Genomic DNA, 23,350 nt, shown 5'->3' with positions numbered 1-23,350 from the left:
CTCCTGAGTGTTTATGTAGTGCCTAAAGCACAAGGTCATCCTTTCTCATCAACAATACCGTTTTGGAATGTAGCTGACTTGGGGGATTATGCAGGATAAAGCATTCTTTGCACTAACTAAATCCAAGTATGTTCAGTGCCTTGTAGATTAGGATCAGGACTTTGCACTGTGCTCTGAAACAAATGGGGAGCCAGTGGTATTCACAAAGCCTGGTTGTTGTGTGTCTGTGTTGGCCTTTGCTGCTAATGAAGTGCATGGGGTTAGGGAACAGCATGTGGACTGGCAGTGCCAAGGGAACTGCAGGTGGTGTGTCTGTGGGGTAGCTCATCGTTACTGGCCTGGGTCTTTCTTTTACCTCAACCACTGTAACAGAAGCAGTGGATGCCCAAGAAGACTGCTCTGCCCTACTCTTGAGTGCTGGCTCAAGCCATGCCTAGACTCGGCAAATTAGCTAACACGTTAACAAACGTTTTCACTTGGGAAGCACAATTTTCAGTATCAATTCTTCTTTGCAAAGTCAAGTCTATTTCTTCCAGTCATATTGCTTTGACCTGGTTATCAGTTATACCACAAATACTTTGGTCCATCTGGAGTTCATGTGACTTAGCATTATTATGCAGGCCTGTACATAATGGTCAATAGTCTCACCTCACCCCCGGCTTCTTTTAAATAATATGTCTTTCCCCAATTGCATTCTTACATGGATCACAGTGTTCTTGACATTTCGGAATATTTGCTCTCCTGCTCTCACTGGAATGTGCTATTGGTCTTCAACATCTCTGGACCCACCACATTTCACACTTTCTGATTTCTCTTCAATACTTCTTGCTTTCAGTAAAATCTGCAACCATTTCTTCCAGTTCTCTGCCAGATCCCCTGCCAGTCTGAGGGATTCAGGTGACGTCACTTGCTCCATTTTTGTCAAAGATTTTGTTTTCTTCTGATACTGAGTGTTAATACTGTGACCCACAGAAGTGCTGGTAAAAGACTATCACCTGGCCTGGTCATACAAAAGATAAAACCTTATCACACAGCAGGGGGCAGTATCCCTAATGTTACCAAGGTGACTATTACTAGGGTGCAGTGGTCCACTTCAGTGGAGATTTGCTCCATGAGTTTCTACCACTCCTCCCCACCTGCCAGAGGAGATCATTCATAAGCTGTTGTACCAATTTCCATAGCATCTCCGGTGCAGAGGATCCTGGAGCACCTCTTTGAAGAGGCAATTATTGCAGGTGGCTACATGGGGGAGGGTCTGGAAATCTCTTGGGGGGGGGGGGCGGGACCATCTTTTTGTTCTGTGTTTGTACAGTGTGACGGGTTAGATCACAGAAACCCCCTTGGGAGCTGCCAACTGATGTGCCAAGACTACTTCTGCCCCTGCTTTCCCTGCCAGCTTGGGACCCCAGCACCCTGTCTTGCTGAGCCAGACACGCCCATCTGCTCCAACACAGACCCAGGGTCTGAATTACTTGCCCCAAAACTGCAGACTTAACTGAAAGCAGCTTATAGAAGTGTTTTTGCCTTTGACACTCAGATGCCCAACTCCCAATGGGGTCCAAACCCTAAATAAATCTGTTTTACTTATGAATTGTTCGCCCTCTATAACACTGATAGAGAGAGATGCACAGCTGTTTGCCCCCCCCCCCAGGTATTAATACATACTCTGGGTTAATTAATAAGTAAAAAGTAATTTTATTAAATACAGAAAGTAGGATTTAAGTGGTTTCAAGTAGTAACAGACAGAATAAAGTGAATTACCAAGCAAAATAAAATAAAATACGCAAATCTAAGCTTAATACAGTAATACAATTGAGTACAGATAATATCTCACCCTGAAAGATGTTTCAATACGTTTCTTTCACAGACTGGACGCCTTCCTAGTCTGGGCACAATCCTTTCCCCTGGCACAGCCCTTGATCCAGCTCAGGTGGTAGCTAGGGGATTCCTCACAATGGCTCCTTCCCTTTGTTCTGTTCCACCCCTTTATATATCTTTTGCATAAGGCGGGAATCCTATGTCCCTCTCTGGGAACCCACCCCCTACTTCTCAATGGAAAGACACCAGGTTAAAGGTGGATTCCAGTTCAGGTGACATGATCACATGTCACTGTAAGACTTCATTACCCACTTGCCAGCACACACATATACAGGAAGACTTACAGGTAAAACAGAGCCATCTGCAGTCAACTGTTCTGGTTAATGGGAGTCATCAAGATTCCAAACCACCATTAACGGCCCACACTTTGCATAATTACAATAGTCCCTCAGAGTTATATTTCTAGTTTCCGATACAAGAGTGATACATTTATACAAATAGGATGATCACACTCAGTAGATTATAAGCTTTGTAATGATACCTTACAAGAGGCCTTTTGCATGAAGCATATTTCAGTTACATTAGCGTATTTTCATAAAATCATATAGAGTGCAACGTCACATACAGCACCTAGCACAGTGGGGTCATGATTCAGGACCATGACTCCTAGGCACTATCACAATACAAATAAGTGGTATGAACATACATGGAACTTTCTGTAGAGGTTCTTATACTGTGCTCGTATCTGTGCGCCTGCCAGTGGTGCGTTAAGCAATGTGACTACACATCTGTCGTGTTGTTTGTTCTCTTATCCTCTCCCCAGCAGGAGAAGCGTGTGGAGTGGAGTGTCTTGTTTTTGGTAGGTTTCGTTTTGATCTCTATATACCTGCTGCTATGTGTTTGTGTTGGAGAAGGCAGGTCAAAGAAACAAACCGGTCACTTGGAGCAGAAGATATAGAGGCTTGTGATGGTCCTTAGTTCCTGAGGGAGTTTATTCCACAGTCTTGGACCAGCCCCAGGAGAAAGGGCTGGCTCCCAGACAAACAAGCTTCACTCTTAGTGGGAGAATCCCAATAACACTGAAAGTCTGACCTTGCCCCTTTACTAAAGAAGACAGAACCTTGGTAATTAGCAACCAGGAGAGAATGAATCTCAGGTGCTTTCGAATGCACTTTGTTAACTATCCTGTACAACTGACTAATGAAGGACTAAGGGTCCCTGGGCTGCTCTGTATCTAAGGAAACAGAGCAAGGGAAACAGAGACACACCCACCATCTTCATACAGAAGGCCTTGGCTTGTGCAAGATGTGTGTGCATGGGCTTTGTTCTCCCTCAGTTTACCCTGGGCCACAGCTACAGTTCTCTCCTAAGGAGCAGGAGGTGAGGAGGTCAGATTCTGAAAGGTGAGTTTGGTTGGGGCTATTTGCTTATCATTTTGGTGATACTGGAATAATCCAGGTGGGCCTGGAATGAGCTGGGAGGGTATATGGGTAGGATAGCCGCCAGGCGTCAGCATAGAATGTGACACTCCCCATCTGATTTCCACCCCCCTTTGCATTTCCAAGAGCCCCTCCCTACATCATCCCCATTAACGTCTTTGTGTTCTTTAATCTCTGATCTTTTAATCACTCTCTTGGAGGAGTCTATTCTACTCTACTGTCCGTTTGCTCTGACTGGTAAAGCGGGACTGCATATTAGGTGACAGTTAGATGTGAGCAGGACTCCTCTGTTCCAAACGCTGGGGAGTGGAGTTGCAGGGGGTTGGGTCATCTACTGTATTTCCCCAGGCTTTGGTGCTGTCACAGTTGATTTATGTCTGGCCTACAGGATTCTCTCGGTTCTACTTGTGCCATAGCTTGCTTATGACAATCACATTCTACAAGGCTGGAGATATAGGTTTAGCTATAGGATGTGATCCCCAGGTTCACCTGTACACAGGTACAGGTGTTTAGTGTGGCTGGCATGCAGTTAGGTGGCTGAATGTTTATGTAGGTCAAAGAACATGCCCTAACTATGGGCTTGTTTACACATGGAGTTATTACTGATGAACTTTCTGTGTGAACACTGTTATTCCAGAATAAGAATGCCTTGTTCCTGTTTAGCTTCACCCAGTGGGTTAGATAACTAATGCACATACGCTATCTCACTGTAAAATCCTAGTGGAGACAAGGCTCTGTAGTTCTCACAGCAGTATAGCTAGGCAAGCTCAAGGTGGGTGGAGGGGTATAGTGTTGACTTTCCCTAGTTACATCATGGTGAAAACTGCCTGCCCCTTGCCCCCACTGGGATTTTACAGCAAGATAACAACCGATTTATCTTATTATATTAAAAAAACCCCAAACAAACTGTGTGTGTTTTGGTAATGAAGACGAGCGCATGTCAGGCAAGTTCTAGAAGAAACTAGCTTTGCACTGATGTGGCCTTCTCCTACAGCCTTGGGGGAATTTAGATGGAAACACTCATATTTAGAATCCTCAAACCGGGTTGTTTGCCAACATTATCTGTTGGGATTTAAGGTTTGTCTCTCTGTAATTAAAGGTGATCTGCAAAGAGGAAAACAATAAATAGAGTTCTGCTTCTTCCCTGGGCCCCTTTTTTATGTTCCAAATGCAGACCTGCTTATGCTTTACCATAAACGTTCAGGGCATATCTAAGCTGGAAGAGAGTATGTCACCTCTGCAATGGGAGGTGTGATTGCTGCACATGTAGGCATACCCAAGCTAGCTTGGATCTAGCCAGGGTGAGTCCTTGCTGCAATGACAGCACCATGGGCTCCAATGCAGGCTGTACAAACCCATCCAGGATTCTGGCTAATTACTCTGGTGGCTAGCCCATGCTGCTGTGACATCACTGCTATTGGTACTCACGCTAGTTAGATTAAAGCTACCTCAGGTTTGGCTGCATGAGGCAGTCACACCATGTGATTGCAATGGGCACCTATCCTGAGGTGACTGGAGAGCTAGGAAAATGGTGACATCCCAAGCGAGTGACAGTTGAGCAACTGAGAAACCAAGGGATTTTTTGTCAGACTGTTGCCATCTCTTTGGCCGAGACTCTCAGAGCTGTGATTAGTTTCAATGGAAGAGGTGTAGCTAAGGCTGTCCCCTGGGTATAGCCACCAGTGGCCAGCTGCCAGTGTAACTGCATCAGAGCAAACCCCTCGTGTAGCCAGGCAAAGCCATGATTTGACAGATACTGTTTTATTTCAACATAGCCACAGAGTACCTCAGTTGCCCCCTCTCATCATAGTCCAAGCAGTTCGCACCTTCTCTCACTAACTCTAGCATTGTCTGATTCGTTATCAGACTTGCTCAGTTTTAAAAGATGCAGTTCCTGACTGCTAGCCCCGTCATCTCAACCTGCCCCTCTGAAAGCCAAGTCGGATTCTCTCTTGCCTGTGCTGTGGCATCACTGCTACAGATTCTGCAAGTTGTACTCTGCTCCACACTTACATTTAGCCTTCAGATCTTAACCCTTTTGGTCCCAACACTCTTAAACATCAGAAAATATTTTGAGGTCTGCTCAGACTGAGTTGGCTTTCATTTATTTTTGATTGGTCTCCTCACAACTAGAAACCTCCAGAGAAGCTTAATGTGATGGCAGAGCCATGGGCAGGGGAAGGGAAGGGAAACAATTGTGGATGAAAGAACAAAGCTTCCTCACACCCTGTGTGAAACCACAGCCTTCTCGGTGGTTTAGAGTAGCTGGCGATACGTGCTCTCCAAGTTCTTGCAGTTGTCATTTCAGTTCTTCTTGTGCTCTTTGCTTTCAGGAGGAAGTGCTCAGCTACTGTTCTCCAGAGCCTTCCAGCCTGGGTTCTTGTAGATGCTTTGGATCGGCTTCCAGGCCAGCAGGTGCGTGGCAGAACATTCGAGGCTTGTGAGGCTTGCCCATAATCCAGGAAGCTGTACTTTCTCTTTGTAGCATGTTACAAGGATGAGAAACTGGTTCCCCCCATAAAGATCACTCTTACAAAGTGAATCTCGCATAGATAAGAGGGATGTGGCTTGGGAGACTAGAGACCTCATTTTACTCACAAACTAGTACAGCAGCCGCAGTGCAGGGCCACAAATGTGTCTTGGCCCTAGCTTTAACAGGAAGAGGCTGCCTCAGGGTAAACTCAGGCTCTATGCACAGGCTTCATTCCTTGGCATCTCTGAGACCAAGAAGCGGGCCTGCGGTGAAGTGTAGTTTGTGTGGAGACCTGTCCTTCTAGGAAGTGGACTGGAAATTAACTACCTTCAATCACACAGGCCACCAGATAGCCATTGGATGGTCATGACCTTCAAGCACTACTTCCCACTTGGCATTTCCCAGTCTGGCTTTGCAACAGCAGCATAATGAGACCCAAAGTGTTTGTACGGAATGCAAGTTACATAACCATGAGACAAAATAGCAGTGCCATCTAGAGGTAGCTTGTTGTAGCAACTGCAAGTGAGTTGGCATTTTGTCATGATTTTGCATCTTTCACTCCTATAAACAGATGTCAGACCGGCTTCACCCCTCAAAATCGGTGGAGTCACACCAGGGATGAATTTGGCCTGTTATGTTCTTCCAAATCTGTCTTCCTCATACTGTTTTGGACACCTCTTTGCAAGAGTCTGTGGAGAGTTCAAACCACTCTCTAACCATCCTGTGTACTATTTAGTACCAGCTGGCTAGGAGGAATGCTCACATCCCTCTTCCCCCTGGCAACAGGAATTTGCCCTCTGGGCCACAGCTTCATAAGTCATCTGGGCTTGCTGTAAGGCTGTACTTGCCCTGGGCAAACTGTCATTCCATAGTTACTGAACACTTTGAAGCCCCAACCAAACCACCTGTTCTGACTATACGCTAGAGATCCCTCGATACATTCCCTCTACAGCAGCTGCTGCTGACATAAAAGCATTGCCCTGTAACAAGCAGCATGGACTATTTGCTGGCATTCCCCTTTTGGAATAGGTGTCTGCTCTCCTTGAGACCACCGCTGATAGCTAATGTCTAAGACCAGCTTTCCCATGCATGAATCTAAGTTTGGTAACTATGTAGCCACTGATGCAACTGCAATCCTGACTCTGACCCTGTTTGAAATTCTTTGTCCTTTAAAATATCAGCAGAATCCAGCTTCTTAGCATTAAGGGGCAGAGGTGGGCATAATTACTCTGTCATTAATGTGCTATGAATTTATGTGGACAGATGCTGAAGCATGATAACTTGCTTGCATTCTGAGGGTTGAACTGATGGCTAACTAAAATTGGGAAGGAATTTTTCCTTTTTCCCCAGAGCCGTGTTGATGGGAGCACAGGAATTCCTATAAAGCAATGAATGTGTTAGGATGAGGTGGGTAGTCTATGCAATCTCTTCCCTGCTTCTGCAAGGAAAGCCAGGCCTTGGGCCTCCCTGTTATTTAAAAAAAAACCACAAAATACTTGGCGGATATCTTCCATTCAAAATGTTGAGATAACTAGTGTGTTCAGGGAGGTTCCAGCATAGGCTCCCTCACTGCCCAGCCCCTCTCTTCCTCTGTCTTAACTCAGCTTACCTCCTTCTCTAGCAGCAAAGATTAGGAGGTTTTATTCTTCCCCATCCATTCAATGTTATGAAGGCATCTTACTCAAGTGAGGGCCAAAGAGCACCCCCCACATCCAGCCATCTTTCAGCAGCACTGACAGGCTCTTCAGAGCTCTGTCAAATGTCAAAGAAAGTAGCCCTGATGCAGGAGCAGGGTGTGCATGGAAGCACTGTCCCCAAACTTGATGCTGCTTGTGACCAGCTCTACTAGAGTGAGGCAGCCAGTACTCCCTTCAGTATCACCAAATGGCATGAACTGCTGGGGCAGTTTCCCAGCCCACATCTTGGTATTGACGGATAGGCCCGGATGGGGCTCTAGTCACTTGCTTCTGTTCAAGTGCTGTCTCAATACATGAAGTAACACAGAACAACATACTATAGTTCTGTTTATTGTAATAGGGAAAAAAACAGAATAAACCAAACACCACTTTCTGCCTAGAGACATCATTATTGTAATGTAAAAATGCATCCCCTCTGTCCAGGCATTGTTCAGCAGCACTGAGGGGAACCCCAGAAATACAAGACAGAAAACAAGAGTTGCGGCAAAGGGGTTCTGCTCTCTTCCAAGAGAAAAGGTTCAGTTTCCCTGCCCCTTTGTTAGTCAACTCACTGGAAGTGCTTTACTTACATACATTTACATATTTATCTCTCATTCTATCTTATATACCTATAAATAAGTGTTGGTGGGTGGAATGCTGGGTATACGCATCTGCAATTTATACATAGCCCATCTGAGGGATTGGGCTACTAATAAGCCTACAGAGCATCGGGTGGGCTCACTACACAACCATGTTAATTGGTTGGGGTAGAGGGGGCTCACTTTCATGTAATTCATTTATCAAGGAGCCCAATGTTAGTGTTGAACTCAGGCCCCTTTCTGGGTCCCCCCCTACAGTGGGACTGTCCCATGGTGCCTGCAAACAGAAGCTGCTGCTGAGTAAAATTTTATCCAGTAACTTTTTTTTTTTTTTTAAAGTAGCAGCACTATCTGTCCTGGGATTAATGGGGTGGAGGGACGGCAGATTCCAAAATATATGAGGTGAATCTGTTCCCCTTCTTTCCTCTCTCCCAGAAAAGATGTAAAAGGTCCTGAAGTTTGCTGGGCAGTCAAGTAAGATCCAGGCTCAAGCCTAATTAGTGGGATACATTGCTAGGGTGTATGCTGGTCTCCATTTATACAACAGGAGATGGGGAAGGACAGGACAGGAAGACATACAGAGTATAGGAAAGCAGAGGAATGCAAAAACCTGTTTGGTGGTACTTCTCGAGGAGCAGGGAAAGAAGGGCTCTGAAAACCACTCCCTTTAGAACAGTTTCTGCAGACTATGCATTTTCTGGGTTCTGGGAATGTTTGTGCAAACCAGGAGCTGTTTCTAAAGGGCATCTGCTCCCACTGCTTATGTTCTACCGCACCTGGAGTCCAGATTCATCACAATGAAGGGCTGAGGAAGAGGACTGTTATGTTACAAGGAGAAGATGACACAATGGAACACATTCTGGGTTGCATTGACCATTGCCCTGGACCTTGTGTAGTTATATACACTTTATCAGTCTGACTTAATAACACATTTTACCCCCACTATATATTTGTCTAAAGGACTACACAACATGCAGGGCAACATCAAACTGAAACTAAAATCATCCTCTTCCTCCTAAACAGCGTGCACCACTTTTAGTTGTTACTGAATAAGCACAACAGAAATTGCTCTCCAAAGGATATCCTTTTGGAACTATTAACAAGGGTAGAAACTTAACAGAGCAAGGACACAACTGCTTTAGGATCTTAGGAAGTGTCCTGTGCACTGGTGTGATTAGAGGTTGAGGCAGGTCTAAACTAAGCTTGGAGCAGTTCTTTGCACAACAAGACACTGGGCAAAGGATTCTGCACATGCAAGGTCCTCCTGTTGGCAGGATCTGGGGCAAGTACTCCCCATTACAGAGTATCAGCAACACTAGTGGCCATGGGGGAAGTTCCCACTGTCCCGTGACTATCTTTCTTTCATTGTCTCTCCTAAAGACAGTTGCTGGAGAATCAATGGGGGGAGGATAGCTATACTTGAAGGAAAGATAGCACAAAGTACCCCTTCTTTCCTTTCCCTAACCTCCTACCCACAAGAGAGTCAAATGGAGAGGCCGCAGTAATCTTTAATCAGGGGAGGATGCTGTTCTGACCCAATCCTTTGCCTATTGTTCAGCCTTAACCACTTCCAATGATAGGCACGTGTATCCCTTGAAGTGTCCCTGATGCCCTGATGAAAAGTGGAGAAATTCTATTTAGAGACTGTTCTGCTTTTGTCTTGCTCATCCCTCTTCTTCTTTAATTTGGGGAAATTTACATGGAAACCAGATAGCAGCTTCTGCAATGCTGACCCGTTGTTTTCTTCACACATTTAATCAGACTCATCTGTGACATCACACTCAACTGCCATGGAAAGGATTATGGTGTCACAGAAGGCTGGAACCTTAGTGCTTATGTTGTGACTGCAAACAGATGCTGCAGACTGTTTGCAAACCTTAGATTAATGTGCAGCTGCCATGCTGTTCTTTCCTCACTGTGCATGCAACACTGGCTCAGCAGGGCAAGAACAGGCCCCATGCAAAGGTAGTCAGTTTCAAGGGGTTTTGCACAGGAGCCTATGAGCTTGCTTGCTATGGGGAGAAGGAAAAGTTTCACTTCGTTTTGCTTTTACTTGACCCTTATTTTCCCCTGACTGAAAGGGATACTGATCTTTTGGAGAGGTCCTGTCCTCCACCCCTTAATTCTTGGATGCAAGTCTGGCAAGGGATTGCTAGGACTCTTAACCCAGTGCCTCCCCTTGGGTACCCCAAATTGAGTAATGGGCTCTCCAGTCTCCATAGAATGAATTCCCACATCTCCAGCAAGAGGGCTATTTAGAAAGTGTCAGTGTACACAGACAAGACAGCCTTAACAAGTTAGAATAATACTATTAGAAATTATGGCAATCTTTTTGGTAGCATTGTCCTACATGCAACCCGATAAGTCATCTCCCTGGGAAATCTGAAAAAACATCTTGTTATTTCCTTGGAGACAATGCTGATGTGAAATTATAAAATAGAAATCTGGTAGATTTGTGTGTTTAAAAAGGAAAAGCCTGGTGAGGCTTGGCACATCCATCCATTTGTGTTAGCTCTGTCCATTATGTCTGCGGAAGGTATTACCACCAGGTGGCTGGATCTGGATGGAGTCCAGGAGAGGCCTCAAAGCTTGTCCAAAGGGTCTGAGGTGGCAAGGAAATTAAAAAAAAAAGAAAAAAAGGACATTTATAGATCTTAAAGTGATCATGCTACATATATACAAGGATTTCTCACACACCCTTGAAATGTAGCCACCTCTGAAACAGAATGAGATGGCCTTTATAATGGCAACTTCGTAAAGTCCTGTTCTTCAATGAGTTACTTTATATGGTTTAATTTAACCAGTTAAATAAAAATTGCTACAGCAGCAACTTTAAATGTTTGTTCAAACTCTAGTTTTCATGAGCCAGTTCCTTGAATCCTAACATAAAGTAGTGTCAAGATAGCAGTACCCTGTCTGATACTAACTTTTAGTAATTTATCTAGTTACCTGAGGTGATCAGAATATGATTTTGCAAAGCAGTTTTCCATTAAGTGTCAAACATCATTAAATAGTGGAGTAGTAGCTATCCAACTGAAACTCCTAAGAGAAAGTTAGGGAGGCAGAATGTCAAATTTGAGCTAAATTCAAACTTGGCCAGAAACATAGTGACTATCATCAGTAACCTTGGAAAAAGGGCCATGGGATCTCTAATGGTCACAAGTGTCCAAACCTTAGTTTAATAGATGGCATCTCTGGCAGCAGAACCACCTCTAGCACCTCTGTGCAACTCTGGATCAGTATTCACTGAATAATTCCTACTGAGTCCTGCAGCATCTGAGTTTTCCTTGAAGGTCTCCTATTCAAGTATACATTGGATCTGACTTTGCTTAGCTTCATCTTACAGCCCAGTACAGGAGAAACATTTCTACCAACTGACCTTGCGTGTCATAGTCAGGTACAGTGCTGTTTGTGATAAGAGGAGAACTGGATGGTGCAGCTCTCCTTACTGACTCAACTGAAAGTGCATACCAAAGGAGGCTGAGCTAGCCTCTGAGACAGTGAGATCTACAAATCTCAGTTGTGATGAGAAAGGATGTTATAGAACTTACACTTATTTCCTCCCTTCTGCATCCTCTCCTCCCATCCAGCCCCTGCTTTTAAGTATCTCAAAAGCAACTTCAAAGCTTTACCTCCATAGGGCAACATGGCAAGCCTCAACACAGTGATGGCCCTCGGGGGCAGGAAAGGTGACTCATTAGCGATGCCCACACCCTGCCCTGAGATGAAGACATTGCTTATTTTAATTTCAAAGAGGTACTAGTATCCTTAGCCACTGGCCTTTATACGGCTCTCTGACCTCTTATATACATCTTGTCAAGTGATTAAAAAAAAAAAAAAAAGCCATAGGGAGGCAGTTAGATTACATTCATTGATGGTAGAAGAAAAGAATCTTCCACCCTTCCCTCATCATGATAGGGCCAGTCATGGTGTAGAGACTGTCATTGCATATAAAGGCCCAAATAAATGAAGTGGCATCCTCTCCCTGATCTCATGAGGTACAGCAGGTACCAGTCCCCACCTAGGGCTTACCAGATGTGGCAGCAAACATCCAGGCACCAGCATGAAGCAACATACTACAGATAGAAACAGAGAAGATTGTACTCACGTGGAAAGGACTTCGGACGGAAGGTCAGTAATGTAGGAAGGGATCTTTCTTCCTGTCAGGAACTGCGCCACTTCGTTACTAAAGGTGTTGCAGTTATGTTCAAAGAGGTTATAAGACTCTCCTCTGTGCCCAGGAGAGGAGTTCAAACACAGAAGAGAGAGAGTCAGCAATAAATACCGCAAGAAAAGGAACTCAAACCAATAATTAATTACATCAGCACCATTCATCCTAAAGGACCCTAACACGATTTAGACAACACACAAGTCCGTTCTCTCTCCAAAACTCAGCTGAGTTGGGGGTGGAACGTGGCAGCCATTCTGTACTACTGACACTACACAACAGCCTTTTGGAGGAGAAATGAGTACCAACTTCTTCACTTGAAATTACAGAAGAAATAGTAGATCCAAGTAATTACTGAGGTTGGAATTTCATCGGGATACTAAGTAAGTATTATTGTTAATTACTTTTGTGAGAAGTGCCCTTGGCTTTCTAATGAACACAGGAAGTCAGAACCTTGGTTTTACATATTATCTGAAAGAGGGCAGCTCCAGCACAGTGTTTCAGTACTGGCTCTCACGGTAAAGTGCCCCTATTGAATGAACACTATTTCCTCGATCATGTAGGTCTTCCATGAAGGTCTCTCATCCAAAACATACCAGGCAAAACCCTGTTTGCTGTCAATATTCAATGTGGGCTCAAGATCCAGTGTTGCAGGCATCCTGACAGAATTCTTTTCCAGCCTTGATCAAGGCCTGGGTCCACCCAAGTGTTATGTAGCTTGCAGTTGATCATGTGCCAGTTCTAGCCCCATTATTACTTATCTGGTTAGTACTAAACAGTATATTAGTCAGGTGAAGCTTTGTGTTAGTGAGACAGGCCCTGGGACCCCCACCCCAATTTTCTTTTTTTTGGCAAAGAAATGTTAAAAATCAAATAAAAGTTATAACTCACCGGAACATGGATTCTCCCAGCGAGGACAAGTATTCCAGGAAAATTTCTTCTGTAACTTCTGTGCTCCCCAGGTCTACAACTGAGTCTGGGGGCCCGAGCAACGTCCCTCCCTGTGAAATGCACAAGCAAAAGAAGATGCTAAATGGACAGAATGGATTCTGATGGAGCACTCCAAGGGGTGGGGATTCCTGCAGTCCAGAATGCTGCTGACATAAACAAACTAACATGGTTTGCCCAGGAGCAGGGAAAGGGGTTTACAGTATCAGATTCAGAGCAAACTATTCTGTCCTCAGCTCTCTCCAGTTAGAGAATGAGAGGTACAAGACACTTCATGTGTCTTATTCTGCAACTTGCTGCTGTGTTCTCCATGCTGTTCCAGAACTGTGTGGCAGACCTGTGTTTTAAGGTGCTTTCAGAGGGTGAACTTTGGGCTAAGACCACCCCAAGAACTGGAGAGGATATCAAGGTAGTCAATGTGTGTGCATTTTAAATACCGTGAATCACCAAGGTCTAAGTATAAAAATCCTCCATTTAGTGCCAACCAAGGCAGCCAAGGGGTGGCTGAGCTGCAGGAAGCTTCTTTCTTTTCAGAATGCTGAGCACAGGAAGCCCCATAGTTTGTTTTGAACTCTGGCTGATGTAAACCTTAACTTGTGGTTGGGACCAAACCCATTGTGCAGGATCCCTTTTCCCCAGCTGACCAGCCATCATGACCCTTAGTACCTCACCTGGCTGAATCCTGCAATCTCTTAAGACTAAATACACTTGTACACTTTTCCTAAAGGGCAAACACAGGGCACTCCTGATTAGAGAAATTAATCATCATCAAGAAACCATATGGGAAGAGAAAAGAGTAGAGCTAGGAAAAAGTCCCAAGAAAGCTGAACTTACAGGTGCACAGCTGGAAATCCCACCACTGCCATAGAAGAACTCATCCTTATGGACAATTATGGAGGTGTGCCTGTTGAGGGAGAGCAAGGAGACATGAAAAGGAAGCCATATGAAAGAAGAAGAGTAAATGTTTAAGCCAGCATATAAACCACTTATATGAGTGGATGAAAGACTAGAACTGTAGTACATGTTGCCTAAGGTATTATTGAGGCAAATAACTTAAAGTCAAGAAAAGATTGAGACCCTTCTATGAGTAGGAATAATGTCTGCTGGGACACTAACCAGAAGAAAAATAGTCACACTGGTTATCAAGCCTCATGCTACACTGCAGGTGGGAGCGAATGGCTCAGCCAGGATCACCATGGTACCTAAGACACCAGAAAAGGTGGGAGAAGAACCCCCAATAGCTTTCCTTCTCCAGCCATATGCACTGAAGGACAAAACTTCTCTCACAGGCAGTTAGAAACATGGGAAAGTTTGGGGCATGAATTACCCAAGGTCACCATATGGACAATGGCTGGATGATTGGGACTGGAAAAGAGTTGGACAGTGAGTGGGATAGTTGGATGAGGGAGGATGGAAGACGTTGGCCAAAAGGCCCGTAATCCTGGATGGGAGACTTTGGCGAGTTGGGCATGATTGTGCTTTATCTATTGGAGAACATATTTTTTAACAAAATGTACATATAGCTACTAAGTAACCATGTGGTGGTATTTTTGTAACCTTTGTCTGCAATCCTCCTATTTTCACCTGCTGTTGGTGCTCTCATGTTCAGTCATGTCTGCAATCAGAAGCTACGATGTTTGGGACAGAGACAGTATCCTATGTTTGAAAAACGACTAGTACATTTTGGGTGCTGCTGCAATAAAATATGTAATAATAAATTATTGTTGGTATTGAGGTCCATTGAAAAGAACTGAAAGGAGATTTGCACAGTGCCTAATTCAATGCTATCAATCTTCCTTCTAGTAACTCTAAGAACATTCAGAAAGTACCTCAATCTCTGTTCAGTACCAATGTGTTCCTTCAGATCTAAAACATTTATAATGCCATATTGGAAATGCTACCCAATGTCTAACACACATTATGCAAGTTAAATCTAGTCACTTACCAGATCCCATCCAGCTGTTTCCCTGTATGTAGAGAGAAGGAGAGAGTCATCGGCAACTTCCTTTACACAGTTCAGTCTACTTGCTGTCACTCACCTATGCATCTCTCACCTATTACCACATCTTGCCTTAACCCCAAGCTTCAACCTTAATGCCAAAGTTGTATCTTTCTAAAGCAGTGGTTCTCAACATGGGCTACATGTACCCCTGGGGATACACACAGGTCTTCCAGGGGGTACATCAACTCATCTAGATATTTGCCTAGTTTTATAACAGGCTACATAAAAAGCACTAGCAAAGTCAGTAAAAATAAAATTTCATACAGACAATGACTTGTTTATATTGCTCTATATACTATACACTGAAATGTAAGTACAATATTTATATTCCAATTGATTCATTTTATAATTATGTAGTAAAAATGGGAAAGTAAACACTTTTTCAGTAATAGTGTGGCTGTGACACTTTTATGTCTGATTTTGTAAGCAAGTAATTTAAGTGAGGTGAAACTTGGGGGTATGCAAGACAAATCAGACTTCTGAAAGGGGTACAGTAGTCTGGAAAGGTTGAGAGCCATTGTTCTAAAGCAGGGATCGGCAACCTTTGGTGGGCTGGGGCCGGTTTGTTTACCTGCTGCGTCTGCAGGTTCGGCCAATTGTAGCTCCCACTGGCCATGGTTCGCCGTTTCAGGCCAATAGGGGCTGCGGGATGCGGCGGCTAGCACATCCCTCGGCCTGCACCACTTCCCACAGCCCCCATTGGCCTGAAATGGTGAACCGCAGCCAGTGGGAGCTACAATCGGCCGAACCTGCGGACACGGCAGGTAAACAAACCGGCCCGGCCCGCCAGGGGGCTTACCCTGGCAGGCCGCGTGCCAAAGGTTGCCGATCCCTGTTCCAAAGGATCAGGAAAAATAGCTTTTTTTCATTTAGTAATGAACTGTAGTGCTAGTGAATGGTGCCACACTGTCTGCACTGGTGACTTAATTTCTCTGTTTACATGCATGAGGAATTGGTCGTGCCAGACTTCTCCTCCAACATACTCGTCCTAACCCTGAATGGGCCCACTTCTAGGGAGAAGAAGAGAGCACCATTTCAGTGGCCCAGTCAATCCTTGGCCTCTAAGCTTACCAACAAACGTGCTCAGTCAGTACCAGGTGTACTACTAGTTTCATACTAATTTCACATAATCCATTATACAGCCATCATATAATAATGAATTTCCTTTTCAGTCACTACTGATAAAGGGACAGATTGGAACTGGTGACCTAGAAGTGAAGGCTCTGTAGCTCATTCTCAGTATCTCTTCTTAAAAATAAAGTATGGGGCTGAAATGTAAATAGGCTTTAAAATTATAACCTACCAAATCTGAGTTGTTGTTTTTAATCTACCACCTTATCCATTTTGTGACTTCAGCCAGCAGCAACAGTTAAAGACTTGTTGCAAAGATCACTGAATTCAGAAGATGAAATGAAAAAAGCCACTTTGGTTTCAGCTCATTTAGAAACATGGAAATCTGCCTCATGACACTAAACTAATTAGAAAGTGACTAAAAAACCAATACATGGAAATTGACTTGAATCAGTGGAAGAGGAATTGGAGACTGGACAATGGAGAATTATACATACAGTGTCTATTCTTATGTGTTTGTACATCACCTAACATAACTGGACCCCTATATGCACTATTAGAATATAAATAATAATTTATTTGAAAGAGAACCCAATAGTGTCTCCCTTTCAAAGATAACCTGTAGGGCTTTTAAAAACAGGATTGGGGTAGATAAAAAAGTTACAAATATTTACACCTTGAAACTAAATGTGAAAATAGCTTCCTCCTTCACTCATCATGTCAAGAATATAGTTCAGAATTCAGTGTTTTCTCTGGCAACAGGTGATGACTCTGTCTAAACAGTACAGATAAAATAAACTTCAGCTGCTAGTTTATAGAGACAGAATCCTGGCAGCAGGTTGGAGAGGAAGGAACTAGTTTTCTAAAATTTGATTTTCTATGGTAATTCTCTCTAAAAACGTATTATATTAAACAGGGAGGATGTCAAGATAAACTGTGTTTTAAAGCATTCCTTTACATGTGCCAACGCCTAAGATTCCTAAATTGGAAATGTTTTTAAAATCAAGGTCTCTTCACTATTTCTGCTGTTAGTTTTTGTACTTCATTCATCATAGACAGTGAAGCTCTACTGGATAGTTCCACTTACTGATTATAATTTATTAGTAAAGAGAAGTTGTGTTTGGATTCCCAACGCTGCAGGGGAATATCAACATTAAGATCAAGACATTTTAAGTTGCTTTTTACAAAATTTACGACTAAGCTATTTGATAGCCTTTAGGCCTTGATTCATCAAGATACTTAAGCATATGCATATCTTTAAGCATGCAAGTAGTCCCATTAATCACATATTTATATACTTTGCTGAATCAGAGCCTAAGTGATTTGGGAGCCTACACGGGTTTTTTTTTATTACTTTATTTTTTTTTAAAAGATTTCTGTTTCAAATAGTTATCTTGCCAACCTAAACACTATTTATGGGGGCAAGAAAATAGGTTAAAGCTCATGGGAAATAATTCCACTGCCTCCAAATTAATTGTGGGAATTTGAAGAATTACTAGACTTTATTTACTTGTTCTGTGACTAAGTTAGGACACAGGTTCATAGTTAGGATACAAGGTCACTTTTAGACTAGAAACTGAGCCTGTATAATTTTAGAATCCAATCAAACCAGATTACTTCCATGCCTGGGTTTATCCAGAAGGCCATGTAGTGGGAAGATTAGATGGCTGTGAATCATCCATCTTGTTGGCACAGTTAATTTATTAATCTAGAGGGTTAGGCGATGGAGTGCAGGTTTTTAATCTCAAATAAAAGTGGAGTTTGTAGATGGATCTGGATTAATCAAATCCAAGAACAGTGTACTAGTGATGCATGAAGGGATTATATAAGGAGACAGCTTCTACTCAGGATACCAAATACTCTGACTGGGATGCAAAACTGGTGCCTACACTGGCACAAAAGTGAGAGCAACACCTGTTCCCTCAGCTGGGTAGCAGGGAAATAAGGTGCTATTAAATTTAGCATTTTTAGTCACTTAGGATGACACCTCATTTCTGAAAGAATATTGCCCTACTTAGTGAAACTGCAGCACAATGCCAAGAGAGTCTGCATCTGAGTCTCATTTCCTCATTCCCAGAGGTGGCTGGGAGTGTGCGGAGGTAGGGTGTATGGGGCAAGGGTAGAGTATTTCATTTTCAACCAATCCTCTTTAGCAGATGCTTTGGGGCAAAGCTGATTCAGTCTTGCTCTGGAACCATCCTGTTCTCTTATTTAAATCAGGAGGCACTGAATGGGGGATAGAAGGAAAAAGGCAGGAGATAATTCAAGTAACAGTTATCCCTTGCTCTCAGAGTCTTTATGGGCTAGTGGGGTGGGAAGGATGGTAGTGCTTGTTGAATATTCCATCAAGAACTGTTCCAAGAAATGTATTCCTAATTGATTGACTGATTCGCAGTGGCAGCTTTTGCCTTATACTGCAGTCTAGGATTCCACTCATACAGGGATCCCACGTACACACATCTGACCCATGAGTCAGTGCCATTGGCTCAGGTACATGAGGGGAGCAAGTTAGAAGAGGCCCTGAACATTTCATTTGCATATCACCCTGAAAAACTTGTGCCAGCACTGAAGTGGTGGTACATTAATCCTCACCATGGATCTCTCTTAATATTAGGGTAGCTTGTTCACAATCAGCTTCCAGTTCTCATTTGCCCCCACCCCCTCCTGGAAGAATAAGACCAACATCCTAAGAATGGAACTTCCACTGCTTTCCCATTGGTGAATATTTATTATTTTACTGTTTTAAAGCCAGTTTGGTTGGACATGCTAAATTAGTCAAAGCACATCCCAAAGGCTGAAGGGTACAGCAAGTTAGATAAATGCCATTGCAGTTTTGGATTGCACATATGACATCACAGACAAGGAAGGTGACAGTTCCTAGATGCAGTAGAGACTACAGTGTTCAGTAGTGCATACCTCAATATCAGAAAGATGTCTGGTACATTGGAAGGAAATTCAGGGAAGTGTAACACCAGAAAATGGATTAGGGGGATGGAAGGAAAACTATATGCGGCCAAAGGACATGATTAAGTCACTATAACATCTGTTTCGACAATGCTATAGAAATCTAGAATTGTCCAAGTTCAGCATTCAGCTACTGTGGTGATGATGGTTGTAAAGTTACCTTATAGAACTTTCTACAAGTATTTGAGGGATGAGAGGACTGATCCTTGAGCTTTGTACTGACACATATTAACACAATACCCATGACTACTTCAGGATTCCTCTAGCCTATCAGAAATTGGCAGGCAATTATGACTTTGCTGTGGTGGGTCCTATGATGTGGAATCTGCTTCCCTTTGATACACATCTCATTTCATTCTTCCCCTCCTCTAAAACACGTTAAGAACCTTCTGGTCCTTTATTTGTCACCTTCCTTTCCAATCTTTATTTTAAGTGCATTTAAGTGCAATTTTAAGAAGGTGGCATTATGAGGAATTATCACACCAAAGAAAGAGTCACATTGTTAGAGCTAAACTGGATAAAGCAAAGAAGAAGATACTGTAAGGAGTAATCCTGGACTGGCTAGGGATGACAAGGGTTTAGAACTAAATCATCTAATACATTATTTCCCTATCTAATTTTTGTATTCCATGAAGCTTAAGAGTCTCACATCTGAACTGCTCTGGGCTCCAAAGGAACAAAAGCTATTGGCTGCATGAGATCCTTATATAAAGCCAATCTATGGAGTAGTGCCAAACCGCTTTTGTGGCCACTTAAAAGGGAATGGGATGTATTTGGGGAAAGAAGGTACTTTTTCCATCTACCTACTTTGGGGAAATCTGTGGAAAACCACTGAGGTCAGATATGGCCATGGGGAGCCCACACTAGAGATTTACTGTCACTCAAAGAATAAAAACCAAGATCTATCTTTGGGACAGTCCAATCACCAAATTCATATGATCCCAAATATTCTGAAGTTTGCTTTGTCACTGTGACAAAGCAAACCTAGTGGGCATTATTCCCAGAACTCGTGACAAGTTGCCCAATCTCAGATGGTTATTAACCATCACTAGCAATCAGTATTTCCCACACAACTGTGGACTCTGATCCAATTTGTTAATTTTCTCTTTCTTTCTGCAGACTCCTATAAACTTAGACCTGTGCACTGGTTTTCAAGCACATTATTTTGCAATTATTGGGTATTGTAAAAATCATAGCATACTTATTACCATTCAGAAAAAAACAAATAAAGAATAAGTGCTAAATGTATCATTCAGGAACTCATAAAGCAGCAAAATACTAAGACTGGCATCTTATGTCATACCAGAACTAGAATGCTTTGGCTTGGTCTGCATATGAATTTGCATTGTAATAACAAAAGATGTGAATGAACATTAGTTTAGTTTTCAGTACAAGCCTGTGGATGGAAGAAGAAGCATGGCTAAGGTTGATTTAGCTAAACTTTCTCACACTTAGTTAAATAATTACAAATTTGTGTGTAAACCAGGCCTTAGAGTCTCATTGATATTTCCCCTCCAGCCCAAGATAAAACTTAGTCACTAAAACCATTACAAGAGAAAGTTACATCCTTGCCAGTACAATGGAAAAGAGCCTGAAGGGAGAAATAAGTATTTGTAATTATTTTGAAATTATCCAGCAGGGGGTGGAATAGCGGAATGCACACCTCTCAAAGCTGCTACTTCTGTCTATCTGTCATACACAGAATTAATCGCTTAGGGTCTCAACAGGAATGTTTTCTTCTCAAACTCACAAACTCACTGTTAGCATATATGGGCCTTCATGCTGAGTATAATTCAGGCTTTCATTTTTATTTTTAAAAAGCCACAGGAAAGCACAACATCTTTCTCTCAGGACAGGCAGATGAAATTACTGCCAGCAGTTCTCAGTTCATAGGGCCATCTACTCAGATACTGAGGTGGCTGGGAAGGCTGATATACATTGTTAGCCTGACATGGGGCAGACAGTTACAGGTCTTCTTCTTTCTACAAGGCCACTTCACACTTCAGAAACCATACACAAGAGACACAATTCCTCAAAGTCATCAAACTTTTGATCAGTCAGTTGACAAAGGACAAGTTCTTGGTAAGAGAGTTGATAGTGATATGCATAAACTATTGTAGCCAGATTGGTAGGCTACATGGCCTAGTCTACACCACAGACAGTACACAGTACAATACACAGTCACAGTACAGCATCAACCTATTAGAGATATGAGTGACATTGCAATGGGTGAAAAAGCTTTGTCCCCATTCAGTCTCTCTCATAAGGAAAGTCATTATGGTCAAGAACCAGTTTTCCACTCATACCCAGGAGAGACTGAAATGATCTCCCATAGCCCCATTTTAAAAAAACAGTTTCAGACAAAGAAATAAAACACAATCCTCCTTCAGACAGAGCTACTACACCTGACAGATCTTATCCAGCTGTATTGTATAGGGTCCTAAAATAGTTTGCTACCAGGATAGAAAGTCAATATACTTCAAAGTTCTATCTCATGGTCAACAAGTATTTTTGCAACCTCAAAGTAAACGGAAATTTCAGAGAAGAAACTACTAAAGACAGCATCAGTTCCATAATCCCAACCAATGTTCAGTTCCTTTCTGGTACCAGATACCCACCCTGTACATCTTTTCAAACCCTTCCAGGAAATGCTTTCTAGCCCTCAAAATAATTTGTCTAATTACCAACGCCTAAAATGGAGAAATTTCTTAGTGGAGAGCTCATGTAATAGGTCTACCATTTGGCATATTCCACAAGGACAAAGTAATCCTCAAACAGTCAATCTTAAAACTGAAGATACGTTCTGGGTATTTCCACACATATTTTAAGAAATAATTACTTTTACTTATGCCCCTAAATCCACCATACCCAGAAGAAAGTGATGGTACATCTTGGGTGTCAGCAAGGTGGTTACAATCTATCTGATCCAGGACAAAATCCTTCCAAAAGTTTGACCTCACTCATCAGCCAAGTTACGATTAAATCTGCCATATTAAAGTTGGTAATAGAGCATTTCAAACGATTAGCAAAGGGGCCTGCACCTCCTTTACTCATAAAGTTCACCCATTAAGATCCTGGACAGAAAGATCTATCTCTTGTGAAAAATCTGTAAAGTGATAATAAATTCATACACTTCCAGGAATTGCTCTTTAGATGCACAAGTGTCATGTAGTGTAGCATTTGACACTGGAACGCTGCCCATGGTAATATTCAGTACTTCTACCACAGATATTTATAAACTGCTTGAAACAGGTATCTATTCTAGCATATTTCAAAACAGGATTAGTCCCACCCTAATGGGATTTTATCACCAATGTTGCACTGATCTGTGAACCCTACTGTACCGTGTCAAACGGGAAAATGTATCCATGCTGCTTTGAAAATCTCTTTTCTCTTAGATAAGGGCCAGAGCTCCACTCCACCACGATACAATGACTGCGAGCGAGGCTTTGTCCCCCCGGGGAGCAGTCAGTGTGTGTGTTTGCTGGGGGGCTCGGCAGTTCCCAGCACTCTGGCGGGACACACGCTACTTTGCACCTTGGGAAGCCGTCCCAGCGTCCGACTCCCAGGAGTGACTTGCCTCCAGGGCAGCAAAGGGGGAGACCAAAGGGCCGCCGGGGGCAGGATCCGGGACAAGCCTCCCCGCAACGGCCCGGCCCAGCGCTCCCCCATCCCACGGCCTCGCAGGCCCCTCCCCATCCCAACCCTCCTCACCCCACCGACCCTGCCCCCGGGCCAGCCCCCTTACCTAGCATGAGGGGGCTGAGGCGCCGGGCCATGCCCTTAGACAGGTCGTAGACATAGAGCTTCACCGGGTGCAGGGTGGGCGGCGGCTCCATGGGGGGACGGGGTCCCTGGGGGGGATAAGGGAGGGACTAGGAGGCTCCTTGCCCGGGGGACGGCGGACGGGCGGGTGCCGGCCGAGCGGAGGGAGGGGGGGAAGGGAGAGCCCGGCCCGGCCCGGCTACTTCTGGGTCCACAGCAGCGGCGGCACCAACTGTGAGGTGACGGGGAAATGCTCCCTCTGCGCATGCGCCACAGCCATAGACCGGCCGGGCGGCTTGTCACTGCGCCGCTATGGAACCCGGCGCCGCTGCTGAGGCGGAGCTACAGCTAGGGCGGGGTGGGGCTGTGCCGTTAGGATGCGGGGCTTTTGCTGGTGGGAGGGGTTATTTCATGAGGAGCGGGTACA

At 43.7% G+C, this 23,350-nt stretch overlaps 1 protein-coding gene across 1 annotated transcript; it reads right to left on the bottom strand.

The window, feature by feature from the left end:
• Positions 1-7,758: 7,758 nt before the first annotated feature.
• Positions 7,759-23,203, bottom strand: DESI1 (desumoylating isopeptidase 1). The gene is given in 7 exon segments (XM_024200452.3): positions 7,759-10,607; positions 12,114-12,236; positions 13,065-13,174; positions 13,956-14,025; positions 15,067-15,088; positions 22,907-23,167; positions 23,170-23,203. Coding segments are annotated over 7 exon segments (714 nt in total). The 3' UTR covers positions 7,759-10,513.
• Positions 23,204-23,350: the final 147 nt, after the last annotated feature.

The sequence above is a fragment of the Terrapene carolina genome, unplaced genomic scaffold (genome assembly GCF_002925995.2).
Source record: "Terrapene carolina triunguis isolate 2854851 unplaced genomic scaffold, T_m_triunguis-2.0 Scaffold247, whole genome shotgun sequence".
Classification (NCBI taxonomy): Eukaryota; Metazoa; Chordata; order Testudines; family Emydidae; genus Terrapene; species Terrapene triunguis.
The sequence above is the reverse complement of the archived record's forward strand: the minus strand, read 5'-3'. Positions and strand labels throughout refer to the sequence as shown.